Source organism: Guillardia theta (assembly GCF_000315625.1).
Source record: "Guillardia theta CCMP2712 unplaced genomic scaffold GUITHscaffold_249, whole genome shotgun sequence".
Lineage (NCBI taxonomy): Eukaryota > Cryptophyceae > Pyrenomonadales > Geminigeraceae > Guillardia > Guillardia theta.
The window spans coordinates 1-12,836 of NW_005434427.1; the positions used below are offsets into that span (position 1 = coordinate 1).

The 12,836-nt window shown below is 51.5% G+C and overlaps 4 protein-coding genes across 4 annotated transcripts in view; 1 reads left to right on the forward strand and 3 right to left on the reverse strand.

Annotated features, from left to right (window-relative positions):
• Window positions 1–32: 32 nt before the first annotated feature.
• Window positions 33–1,029, reverse strand: GUITHDRAFT_121719 (hypothetical protein; the record flags this gene model as incomplete). Its single annotated transcript, XM_005819015.1, has 4 exons — window positions 33–131; window positions 401–512; window positions 568–901; window positions 951–1,029. Coding segments are annotated over 4 exons (624 nt in total), but the record flags the coding sequence as incomplete, so codon positions are not given.
• A 721-nt stretch (window positions 1,030–1,750) lies between these two features.
• On the reverse strand, window positions 1,751–2,073 carry GUITHDRAFT_53946 (hypothetical protein; the record flags this gene model as incomplete). Its single annotated transcript, XM_005819016.1, has 3 exons — window positions 1,751–1,846; window positions 1,895–1,975; window positions 2,026–2,073. Coding segments are annotated over 3 exons (225 nt in total), but the record flags the coding sequence as incomplete, so codon positions are not given.
• A 5,663-nt stretch (window positions 2,074–7,736) lies between these two features.
• GUITHDRAFT_159002 (hypothetical protein) lies at window positions 7,737–10,576 on the forward strand (the record flags this gene model as incomplete). The annotated part of the gene is made up of 8 exons (XM_005819017.1): window positions 7,737–8,402; window positions 8,746–8,982; window positions 9,113–9,319; window positions 9,372–9,599; window positions 9,724–9,830; window positions 9,886–10,042; window positions 10,206–10,365; window positions 10,497–10,576. The coding sequence occupies 8 exons, from the start codon at window positions 7,737–7,739 to the stop codon at window positions 10,574–10,576; spliced, it is 1,842 nt and encodes a 613-aa protein (XP_005819074.1).
• A 554-nt stretch (window positions 10,577–11,130) lies between these two features.
• The window catches only part of GUITHDRAFT_166763 (hypothetical protein), a gene marked incomplete at its 3' end in the record, with an annotated part of 3,089 nt that continues 1,383 nt past the window's right edge, over window positions 11,131–12,836 (reverse strand). Inside the window, exons 3-6 of the mRNA XM_005819018.1 lie at window positions 12,265–12,373; window positions 11,633–12,209; window positions 11,405–11,502; window positions 11,131–11,316 (exon numbers count right to left, since the gene is read on the reverse strand). Of these exons, the coding sequence (XP_005819075.1) occupies window positions 11,131–11,316; window positions 11,405–11,502; window positions 11,633–12,209; window positions 12,265–12,373 (970 nt within the window). The remainder of the gene's footprint in view (window positions 11,317–11,404; window positions 11,503–11,632; window positions 12,210–12,264; window positions 12,374–12,836) is intronic.

Sequence of the window (12,836 nt, forward strand, 5' to 3'; positions counted from 1 at the left end):
GGAGAGGAGAGGAAAGTCTCTATCTTCATCACCAGGTCTGACCCGCCCATCATCGCGTCGACCACGATCAATTTTCCGAGTCGTTTCAGCTTCACCTCAGCATTCTGAGGGCTGAATGTGGCGCCTTCAATCTGAAAGGGTTGTGAGGTAGGGAGAGGCTGAGAAGACAAGATGGGACTAGGCAGAAGAAGAAGCAGGAGATGGGACTAGGCAGAAGAAGAAGCAGGTGGTGATCATGGCAATGATGATGATGACGATGATGATGATGATGACGATGATGACGACGACGACGACGACGATGATAGAGATGATGACAATGGTGGTGGCGATGGAGATGATGGAGATGATGATGATGATGATGATGATGACGATGACGAGGAGCAAGAAGACGAGGAGTAACCTTGGTATACGACAAGTTCTGCGGTTCAGCCTCCAGCTCCTCCAGGTCGGGTTCTTGCAGGAAGATCACCGAGAGCTTCCCCGAGTCCCAGCTTGCGCTCTGATGACTCATCCTGATCCGCATGGTCACGAGCAGGGGAGGAGGGAGAGCGCGAGGGAGAGACGTACTTGACAACAATAGGAGGATGGAAGGGGAGGCAAGGGGGTTCAGAGCTCAGCTCGCAGACGGCGCTGACGATCCGGGCGGCCTCGGGGTAAAACTGAGAGTCTTTCTTCTCGTCAAAGTCTCGTATCTGTGCCCGCAGCTTGATGTTCTCCTCCACGCTGCCGCGGGGCACGTAGACTTGTACGCCTATCCCGTTGCGATTCAGCAGCAGCTTCCCCGACCATTGCGGGTCAGCCTGCTTGTCCGTCTTCTTGCCCTTGGAAGACTTCTTGGTCTTCTCCTTCCCCTGCTTGTTCGATCCTTCGACCACACAATCCGCAAGCACCGGGCCGAACACTGCACAGAGTAATGAGGAACTTGATCAGAAGACGCGGTCTCTTGTCACCTTCTTGGGTGCTTGTCCCGCCCTTTCCTCCCTTCTTCCCCTTCCCCTTCTTCCCCTTCGCTGCTCCCTTCGCCGGCATACAGCGCTTTCCTGAGGTCAGCGGTCAAGTGACAGAACAAAAAAAACAGCAGAGGTATATCGTATCCGCAACCTCCCCGCTTCTTCCCTCTCTCCTTTCCCGCCCCTCGATAGTCCCCTCGGTCTTCTCCCCTCCTGCCCCTCGCTCGCCCCCTCCTCGCCTCTCTCTGCAGGCGTCAAGTTCTCTATCCTGTCTCCTCCTCCCTCCAACGCTCCTCTCACAAGCATCGCCCCCTCGTTCAACGGTCAGGTCATTTTTGATCGTTTTTTTTTCATCCACACCCTCTCTCAGTGCAGTAGTTGAGTAGTGTGAAGTAGAATCATGCGAACTAAGTAGAGAAAGTGGCAATGGTCGGGATTGGGCAGGGAGGGAGCGGCGACAAGTCTTGCAAGGAAGACTTCAACGAGTACAGCATTTCTCATCTATCATATTCAACATTATGTCTCCAGCCTCCTCCTCTTCGATAGTGATTCTCTCCTCGCCCGCTCTCAGCTTCGGGATGGTGAGTTTTTCTTACCCTCTGTCAATTTTCAAGACTCCAACCTTCTTGTGGCCATGGCATGCAACATTTAAAACAGCTCATACCATTCTCATACAAAGAGTCTATCAAGCTGCTGCTCCACTTAGTAGGGGGTCGGTTTGTTTTTCTTCAGCTCAACTTTCAATCTCTTTCCATCGATCTGTTGAAATCTCAACTGAGGTCAACGAGGTTACATAGATAGTCCACCTGCATGCCATTCATGGCCGTGATCGCAGCGTTGGCAGACATAGGATTGTCATAGCTGACAAACCCGAATCCCTTGCTCTGAAAGGTGGCCTGAAGAGCTCCAATCAGAAGCTTCAACACAAGACGAGGGGAACTCACCCTATCCTTGAACACGGTGGCACTGATAACGTTGCCGAAAGGAGCAAAGCATTGTCTCATATCAGCGTCGCCCCACGACGTCTAGAGCACATCCGTCAGACAGAAATCTTTACACTTCACTCCCACGTTACCGGAATGTGATAGATGAACAAGTTCGCCCCAGGAGGTCCTCCTTTTCCGCCGCCGCCGCCGCCGCCACCACCGCCGCCGCCACCGCCGCCGCCCTGAACATTAGGGACGTTCGAGCCGCCCATGCCGCCCATGCCGCCCATGCCTCCCATCATGCCGCCGGACTGGATAGGGTTGGGAACACCGCCTGGAACTCCTCCGGGAACTCCGCCAGGGAGGGGGTTCTGCATATTGTTCCCATATCCTCCAAGACCTTGGTTCCCTCCATTCAGAGCAGCCATGAAGAGTTCTGGAGGGCCAACCATTAATCCAACCCCACTTCCTCCCGACTGTCTCCACCTGCTCCGGGGTACATTCCTCCACCGGGGAAGTTTCCTTGAGCCATTCCCTGTAGCATCAAACAAGGTCAGTTACATTCAGCCTCGCTCCCTTACGGATTGCCTGGTAATCCATCCCCTGCATATCGGAGTGAGATCGTGTGAGACTTCAAAAAATGACAAGAACCTGCGGCTGCTGAAGTCCCCACTGTTGCTGCAATGCCAACTGTTGCTGCTGCAACAGTGCCTGTCAAAAACCACGTTCAGAACACGAAGCAATTGTATTCAAGGCACGAGTTTGCTTGTTCAACAAAAATCAGTGGTGAAGACAAGCGTCCTCACCTGTTGCATGTAAAGCTGTTGCAAGTTTGACATGGCTGCTGCCGCATCCATGGGAGAAGGCTTTCAAGAAGCATTAAATGTCTCCCGCAGTCCACATGTGATTTTTACCTGATTCTGAGTTGGCTTCGATTTGGGGGGATCAGCCCACTTGACGATCAGTGGCTGTGAGACGGTAAGGCATGAAGAGCTGTCGACACGATGCTGTCAGGTCTCACCTGCGTCGCTCCTGGCAAAGTGAACTGAAAACGGACGCAATTACACTTTTTAACCAAACCAAAGAACTCCAACACAAACCTTCTGATGAAGATTCTGGATGGATTGACTAGCTTCATGCTTTGTCGTATACTTGACAAAGGCACATCCCTTGCTTGCTGATCATGTAATTTACAAACCATGGTGGCCAAGGGTACGAATGCTATTACTGTTTGTGGCCTTGTCCTTCATAATGTACACTTCATCCACATTGCCGTAGGGCTGTACAACAATCAGACAACAATCCGTGGAAATTCAGTTGTCTTACAGAGAAGACTTGCTTCAGTTCCTCCTCTGTCGTATTCTTGGCCAACATGCCTGGAAAACAAGTTTTGTGAATCGGCGCTTTGTTGTCGATCAGGTCATCCGATCCTCACCAACGAAAAGCTTTGCATCAAACTTTTCTTCCTCTCCCTGAAAGACAATAAATGGGTCGATAGAACCGATGAGCAGTACCCTTGCGTATGACAGTTGGATTGGGTTGCTCATTCCTGGCATGGTATGCTTGCCATGAAGAGCCTGGATGGCAGCGTCCGCATCCTTCTTGCTAGCAAACACCGCAAAGCAGCACCCTATCAAACACAACAAGGTCTGCAAAAGCCAAAGTCAGACAAATATATTTGATCATCCCTTGAAGGGAAAAGGAAGGGGAAAGAAGAGAAGAGAAAAGAAAGCGTGATTGAGTTTAAAAGAAATCAAATGTCAGCATCAGAAGTTCTCAATACCAGAAAAAAATGCTTGGTCCACATACAGCGAAACGACATTCCACAACGTCATTCAACAATATGACAAGTCATCTTCTTCGACCACAGACAGGATCGGTAATATATCACAGAGAAAAAGTAGATCAGAAGCTGCAATCTCCGTTGGTGCAAAATTTAGAAGACCCCAAGAAATCCACTGATATTTAACCATTCTCATTCACCATTTTAACAGTGAATTCGGAGTCATACGTTCATTCACTCTCAAGTTCGTGGAATCCACGATTTCAACATGTGATTTCACAAATCCGCCACATGGCTCACAAACTTGAACAAAAAAATTTAGAAATATTGTCAAACCTTTGCTCTGCAATGTTGTTTTGTCCATGATGACAGAGACCTCAAGAAGATTGCCATGAGGCTCCAAAAGTTTTTGCAAGTCATCATTGGTTGTGATTCTACAAAAGGAGTCAATGAAATATCCCAAAGAGACAAAACTTGGAGGGTTAATTCGAGACATCCTAAACAAATCTATCTCTGCTTCCAACAGGAATCACGAGGTGAAGATAGTGAGGGCTACCTTCCAATCTGTCCAATGAAAAGCTTGACCGACGTTATGGGTCGCTCAAGTTTCAGTGTCTTTGCATTTCGAAATCATTTTGGTTCAATTCAAGAATGGTCCACGCAATACCGGTTGAAATTCTGGAATGGAGAATGGCTTGGGGCTACGATTTTCTGGTTCCACGAAAGCATGAGGGAATGATGTGTGAGATAAACATCGGCGGCAAACACCTTGACGCGCTTGTGTTTCTTCATTTGCCTGTAAAACGACAAAAAATTCACCATGGATGGTGAATCAAATATCGCCAGACCTGATTCTGATTTTCTGCATCATGTGCATGGGGCTGTGCTGCTCATGAAACAAATAAGGAATCGTAGTGGGAAGAAGAAAGGAGGACCAAACCTGTTTGTCCATCCATTTTTTTCGCAAGTCGAACTGCTCCGGACTACAAGATTGTTTCCTGGTGGACACTTCATGAGACAACAAACACTTGTTGGTTCATTGGAGCAATAGACTGAGATCAACCTTTCTTGTTGTCAAACAGATCTCAAAACCAAATTCCAGGCTAAGATCCTCATCCTCATCTTCACTCTGCCTGTCCTCTCTACCTCCTCAAAAATCCCTTTATTCCTGACTAAATGCTGAAGCCTTCCTGCTTGCCTGTTTAGCGCAATAAACCTTGGTCTCGCAATATCAATTCCTCCTCCTCCTCTCCTCCTCTCCTCCTCCTCCTCCTCCCAGTTCTAGTCCTGCTCATGCTGATCCTGTTCCTTGTCCTCGAAATTCCCTCTGCTGCATGAACGCGGCGACCCTGCATTAGGAAACAGGGGGGTAAGGGTGACTACCCTACGTTTCATTTGAAGTAAAGAATCAGCTCAATAGCAGGGGTAGTCATCGAGGATATCTCACACTCATGGGGTCCGTGAAGGGGGTAGTCAGAGTCGACATCATTACAATTTTGCAAAGGGTGGGTAGTCTTACATTATTGGAGGGAGGAAGGTGGGTACTATTCAAGTCAAATGGAGGTAGGGTCATCACAAACCCCCTTAGGGTGGGGTGTACATTCGGGACCGGGTGGGGACGGGGGCACGTGTTTATGAAATGCCGTTGTTTTGTCGTTACAGTATCGTAACGGATTCAGGCCCGGGGCCTCCGGGGCTGCGAGTTGCCAGCGGCCAGCCGCCCGGCTCTGAAATGCGGCTGCCGCTGTGCAACGGTAACCGTTGAGAGTGAGATAGAATCGTAACGGTCGGAGACTTTCACGCGGAGAGGTCACCTGGGGAAGCCGGCAGCCTCCCCGTCTTCCCCCTTCCTCCCCCTGTTTTAAAATAATTTTAGATAACCCCCACCCACCAAGACCTATTCATCCACGGGTACCCCTTCACTTGCACTTTGTACCAGGACCTTGTCAGGATTTCCAACAGTCAACATGTGGGTACTGGGAGGACCCTGACCTACCGATTTTGTTCAGTACCCGTGATAATACCCACACCCACCCCTGCATGGGCCAACTTGACGAAAGTTGGCGTGGGGCCTCCCTGCAAACCCCCCTACCCCAGACTGAAATTGGCTAGGTGGACCCTACCCATACCACAATTTTGAAACCGCACCCTAGGACCAGTGTCAACATGTTTACTACCCTGGCTGAATTCACTGTTTTGGTGTAACTATCACGGGTACTGTGTACCATGATTACCCCTATCGATTATACCACCCACCTTTACCTAAACAAACTTCCCACCCACCCATCGGAAGCGACTCCTCATCTAAAACGTTGCGTTTTCCGGGTTTGTACCCCTACCCCACCTCCATCATTTCGATATACCCCCTCCGTTCCCTGTCCACCCCACAAACACAGGGTCCCACAAAACCACACATATGATATGGGTGGGTTCTTTTGCAAGGTACTGTATTATTAGGTTATTTCTCAATATATCACTTATCTATGGTACTGATGGTGGGGTCAAATGGTGCTTTTGATAATTTGGCCGTAGATATAAGGTACCTTTGCTAAAATATTTCATTTACCCAGTTGTCGTCAATAGCCCTGACAAGACTGTTGACCTCCTCCTACGTCATGACACCATACCCCATATTTGAACCAAATTTTGTTCTAACCTATCCCCTACGGTAGTGGGTCAACGATCGTACATCCCTGCAAATCCGCCAACATTCAATAGAATTTGCGAAATTAGAAAAAACCGGCAGGGTGGCAGGGGCCACCCCTTTTGACATACCCCTCCCATTCTCAACAAATTCAACAAAAGACAGGGAGGGTACTGCTGACCAACCTGTAAGAGACACACCCCCACCCCCAGAGGGTCTACAGTTTATAACCCTACCCCAAATACACTCACTTTTGTACCTGAATTGAGTGAGAACACCGGTATGAATGACATAACCCCACCCCTTAAAATCCATGTTCCCCCCGATAAACCCCCTCCCTCGTCCTCCTCCCGCACTCTACATCATTCCTCCTCCTCCTCCTCCTTCTCTCCATCTTGACTGTTCCTCCTCGCCCTCCTGCCACCCATGCTTCTCGTTCCCCTGCGTCCTCCTGCCTTCTCTCTGCTCGTCGCTTCCCTCTCATGCTCCTCGTTCTCATCTGTTGCTCATTTCATCTCGTCGGTCCTCTACACTGGTTTCTAGTCCTCCTCATTTTCCCACTGTTCTGACCTGATTTCTTTCCTTCGTCCTTTACTTGAACCTTTATTTGTGAATTCAAAACCTTTTCATCCTTTCTTGATCGATTCTCTTGCCTCACCATCACCAATTAGGGAGTTAGAGACAGTTAATGTCCCTGACAATGTCAAACTTGTACTTCTGTCCATACACACAGCATCCTGACTTTTCCTTCTTCACTGCCTTCCATGCATTTTTACCTGAACTTACCCCAAGACAATCGGCTGATTCGCTTCCTTTCGGTGCAGAAACCGGCAGCCCTCGGTTATTGCAAAGCTACACGTTTTGCTCCCGTGCTCAGCTTGCGTGTTCCTCGGTTTGTGAAGATTTCGCCGCTGGACTTTACCAAAACTCTTCGCCGCTCGAAGGAGATTCCGAGTCTGCTCACGGTATGTGAAAGTTTGTGTTTTCAATCGTGCCTGTGAAGCCCTGCGATGAGCACTTTGCTGTTAATTGCGATCGCGAGTTTGGTTGTACACTCGAATCAGGTGGCGTGCTTGGCTCCTCCTCATGCATCGTCCTGGCAGGGCAAGACGCTTCCGTCTAAACTCTCATTTGTACCCCCGTTCTTGGAAGCACCACCCAGGCCGTCGCTCAGGAGTGGCACATACAGTTCTCCCTCAGAATCCAACCTTCATTCCCTGTCAAAGTTTCGGGCTGGAACTCTCTCCTTCAACATGTGCCAGGAGTCTGTTCAGACTGCACCAGCAGTAGATGTCAATGCTGAAGTTATTCAGCAGCTTCCACAGGCCGAAGGCTTCGTGGAGGTCAATCGATCCATCCCATCGCCAGTGCTTGACAATCTGCACGTGAAGGGATCAGATCTGAGATGGGGAGACAATCTCATCTTTCAAGGCATGTCCCAGGATTTTGTATTCGACAACTCCGATACCAGAGGGCTCTTTCTTTCTGTCCGATCTGTCGCTCCTAAGAACTTGCACTTCGTCAGTCTTGGGAAGCTCGTGTGCGACAAGTTCCTGGCACTCTCGAGGATGAAACTGTGGTGGATGAATCCGTCATGGGGTTCTAAGAGTGAGGACATCCCCCCTGAGACTCAATTTCTTCTTCTGCGCCTTTCAAAGGCTGACTCCGAGGAAGAGAAATACGCGGTTGTGCTACCTATCATCAGCGGAGCCTTCCGGTCATGCATCGTTTCTGGCAGGAACAAAGGTATCATCTCTTTGAGGGTAGAGAGTGGAGACAGCAAAGTCGATTCAAATCTCGTTCAAGACATTGCATTCGTGGCTGTTGGCAAAAACCCATACGATCTGATCCATCAGAGCATGGCAGCGGCTTCGGACAGGATGAAGACCTTCAAACTTAGGAAGTACAAGTCATTCCCTGCCTCCTTGGACAGCTTCGGATGGTGCACCTGGGATGCGTTCTACAGCTCAGTGGATGGACCTGGCATCCTGCAAGGAGTGGAAGCTCTTGCTGCGGGAGGGACTCCTGCGCGTACCTTGATCATTGATGACGGATGGCAAGATACTACTTTTGTTGAGGAGGACGACCACTTACCCATGGTCGTGGACGAGCTGAAGGCAGAGAAAAAGTGAGATTCTAGCTGTCCTGTACCATTTGAAACTGACCGTCTTTGAAGTTTGAAGGTGGTACCTCGGAAGAGTAGCCCGGGCTTGATCTCCACTGTCTTCAAGTACATCCTTGCCTGGCCTGTTGGTATCTTGCACAACATCGGAAAATCATACTATGATGCCTTCGTGCACAAGGCAAAACTTGGTTCTGTGCACTTCAAGGTAAACCATCTTCACTCCCTGTGTTGCTGAATGACCTGCCCTCCAGATTTGGAGCATGCTCGCCTCTACAGTGCTCAAGGCTCCGCTCCTGGATAGGAAACTTCAGTCCAAGGACGACTGGGTGAAGCGGCTCAGGTCGGCAGAAGCAGGAGAGAGATTTGTTGCCTCCCTGCAGGACGGAAGCTTCAAGGCTTTTATTGAGCGGCTCAAGGAGAAGCATGGCATTCACATCGTCTACTGTTGGCATGCTCTCATGGGCTACTGGTCGGGCGTCCACGTGGGCAAGCCAGCGGTAGCCAGCATGGATCCGAACATCAGGACCCCGGGGCCAATGTCCGGCATTCTGCACGTAAGTAGATATCTGTCCACGTGAATCACTGTGTATTCGTGAAACCTTGCCTTCTTGACGATGATATCGTCATGTTCATGTTCGACAGCAGAGTTGTTCTCACAGTGTTCTCTCCTGATCGCACCTCCAGGTTGAACCAACTCTCGCGTGGGACGCTCTCATCCTGAATGGTGTTGGTCTGCCCCACATTGACAAAGTAGACGATCTCTACAACTCTCTGCACGCCTACCTCAAGTCGAGCGGAGTGGATGGAGTGAAGGTAGACGGTCAAGCTGCTCTCACCATGCTCGGTGGAGGACTAGGAGGAAGTGCTGCAACTACTCGTCGGTTCGTTCAGGTTTGCTTTCCATCCTACCAACTCCTTGACATTAACATGTCTGTTTCGTCAGGCCATGGAAAAGTCTGTCGTTCATCACTTCGGCTCCGACATGAATTGCATCAACTGCATGTGTCATCCTACCGAGTGTCTCTACTCTTACAACGTCACCTCTGTCGCTCGGGCCTCCGACGATTTTTGGCCTCGGGATCCAGCATCACATACCGTTCACGTCGCAAATGTTGCCTACAATAGCCTCTTCATTGGAGAGATCGCTCAGCCTGACTGGGATATGTTCCAGGTCTCTTGCACCTCCTGTTATCTTGCCCCCCTGCCTCTTCTTCTCAAATCCCTTTTCTCGTCGCTCTCGTTCTTCTCTCTTCATCTCCTCAATTTCGTTTTGTCTCACTCATTCCATGCTGCAGAGCAAGAACGAGGTCGCCACACTTCATGCTGTAGCTCGATCTGTCGGAGGATGCTCCGTCTATGTCAGCGATCGACCAGGAGAGCATGACTTCGACCTCCTCAAGAGGTTACCTCAGCCTTCTCCCTACTTTTCTTCTCCGCTCACCCCTTCTCTTCGCCAGGCTTGTCCTTCCTGATGGAAAGATTCTCCGTGCTTCGCTCCCTGGCCGTCCTACCCGCGACAGCATCTTTGCCGACGTCACTAGCGATGGCCTTTCTCCCCTCAAAGTCTGGAATTGGAACTCCTGCAATGGAGTTGTCGCAGCTTTTAACCTCCAGGTTCATTTTTGTACTCCTCCCCTTCTCGTTCTTCTCCAATGTGCTGTCATACCCTCTCCTCCTCTTTGTCATATCCCCTGCTTCCCCTCCCCTCGTCCCCCAGTCCCCCCGCCACCTCCCCTTTTGCTCCTCGTTCCATTCTTCTCTTGACTTTCCTCTTCAGGGAGCATCTTGGAACAGGTCTGTTCGAAAGAATGTCATCCATGATGGAGAGATTCCGACTGTGAGCTCCAAATTCGCGCTGAAGGATCTTGAGGAGCGAGAGGGACGAGAGACTTCCTCAGGAAGGTGGTCTGTACTCAAGACCCTCTGGTCCCGCGATGGCGTCCTGAAGGAGCAGACTGTCTCTGTTATGGACGAGACCTCCTCCTCCTCCTTCTCCCTTGGCAGCAGGGAGTGCGGCATCTTCACCGCCGCCCCGATGCAGGAAGGATACCTGAAAGACGGCAGGCAGTTTCTCTTCGCTGCTCTCGGTCTGGAGAACATGTTCAATGCTGGAGGGGCAATTCTGTCCTCCTCCCTCACACAGGATGAGGCGACAGAGCAACCCATGGCCAGTGTGAGGGTCAGAGGGTCAGGTACCTTCCTCCTCCACTCCACCGCGTCCCCCACCGTGTCAAAGGTGAGCATTCGCTTCCCATCTTGGCTCCAGCTGACTCAGGGCAGGTTGACGGCGAGGATATCAAGTTTGACTTCGACGAGGAGACGCACTTAATGAGGTTTCAGCTCGGGGCCAGCTCCGACGAGCGGCTTGTCACCCTATTGTGGGCGTAGAGAGCGCAGGAGTTAACACTTACAAGTGCTGAAGTGACGCAACCCAACTCTCTCCCAGCTGAATTTTTGAATGAAGACAATGAAGCCTCATCTCCCAACTATCTCCCTCCTAACTCTTCCCCTTCCCCAGTCTCTCTGTCCCTGTTCCTGTCCCACTTCCTCTCTACCCCCATCCAATTCGCTCTCACTGCCTCCCCCCCCCCACCTCGTCTTTCCCAGCCTCTCCCAACTCCGTCTGCTCTCCTCCTCCACAGGAACATTGCAAGCAGAAGGGACAGCACGAAAATTTCTTTCCCTCCTCCACTCGCTCAGATTTACACAAGTTGCGTCCTCTCCGTTACCCTTCCGTATCCTGTCGTCTGTCCTTGCCCTGAGAAGGGCTCAAAACCTCCTGCTCCGCTCCCCCATGTGCTGTTGCCTCCTCCGCCTCCTCCCGGGTAGCTTCCGTAGGTGGCGCCATACCCGTAATGATATCCGCGACCGGCGCCCATGCGCTCCTCCTGCATGTGCGTTAGCTGGTCAGCAGGAGGAGGAGAGGAAGGAAAACGGAGAAACGAGGAAGAGGAAGGAGGAGGGAGGCAAGCAGACCTCTTCGAGCCGGTAAGCAGCATAGGCGGGTACGAGACAGGCGCATAGGCAGCAATTGAGCATCATAGCAAGTGTGAGCTCAATCCAGAATACATCCCCTGACCAAACATGTCACTTGCGTTCTGCTTGCCCCTCCACTCCCTTCACACCTCCTGCCCCTGCCCCCCCCCCCTCCATCAACTCCGATTTCCCCTCCCTCCTACTCGCAACCTTCCTCCCACGGCTCACCATTGTCATACGCGTAGATGTCCCAGTAGTAAGTAGCGACGTCGAGGGGGAGGAGGATTCCCACGTAGATCAGTCCACATTGCCATCCTTGAGTGAGGGTGTTGAGAACAAAGATCAGCACAGTCACTGTCGGGCCCGAGATAGTCCACAGGAACCAAGCTCGAGCTGTCCACCAGTCCTTCACCCATGAGAACTCGTGCTTCTCCTCCTCCTTCTCTCCCTCCCCCCCCGTGCTGTTCGAAGCAAGCATCAGGCCCCCGTGTGCTCGGTGCATCCTCAGCCCTCCTCGAGCCCTCGATCCCAGCACTCGCTTCCCAACCTGGTACAGCTTCTGTTCTGGAGCCTTCGCTGCGTTGAAGGGGATCGTGTTCAAGTCGCTGCCGTCTCCTCCCATGCCGAAGTCCGAGTTCCCCTCGTCCTCGTCAGCAGTCTCGTCATCAGGTGGAAGTAGGCCCTCGGAGTCCGCTCCCTCCCCTCCTCCATGTTCTGACTTGGCGTGTGACGTTCTGCTCTTTGCCAGCTGGTGGATCTGACTCTTCATGTACTCCACGTGCTTCCTCGACGAGCTTGCAGAACCCTGACAGCACACGTGTCATGCACCTCAACCCCTCGAGGCATCTCCTCATCTTCACCTCCTCCGCCACTGAGCTCGTTGCTCGCATGTTCTTTTTCAGACGGCTTGCGACCTCCTTGATTGCACTTTGCGAATGCATCGCACTCTTGGCCGAAGCCGAGGCGTCACTGTCATGTGTCAGAGGAGAGGAGAGGAGAGGAGAGGAGAGGAGAGGAGAGGAGAGGAGAGGAGGGGAGGGGGGGGGAGAGGAGAGTTGTGGATGGGAGGGGATCGGAGAAGAAGAGAGGACAGGACACCAGGGGAGACGACGGGAGAACAGGGGAGGAGGGGTTCGGAGACGACTGGAGCTGAGGGGACGGGAAATTACGTTCCGCCCGGTAACTCGTCGACCTCACGAGAAGTGTAGGTGCCGAACTTCTCTGCCCATCCAACACAAGACTTGAAGACCTTCAGGCATGTCAATACTATAGCGCACCTTGCTCGGCCAACATCACCTGTGACATGTTGAAGGGGAAGACCAGTGCGTAAAACGGTAGAACGGGTAACGCATAACCCTGCTCCAGCAACGGATCCCACACACCGCTGTTCCACATGTTCTGCCTTCTGCAAGCTCATCAGGTCCCAGTCTGT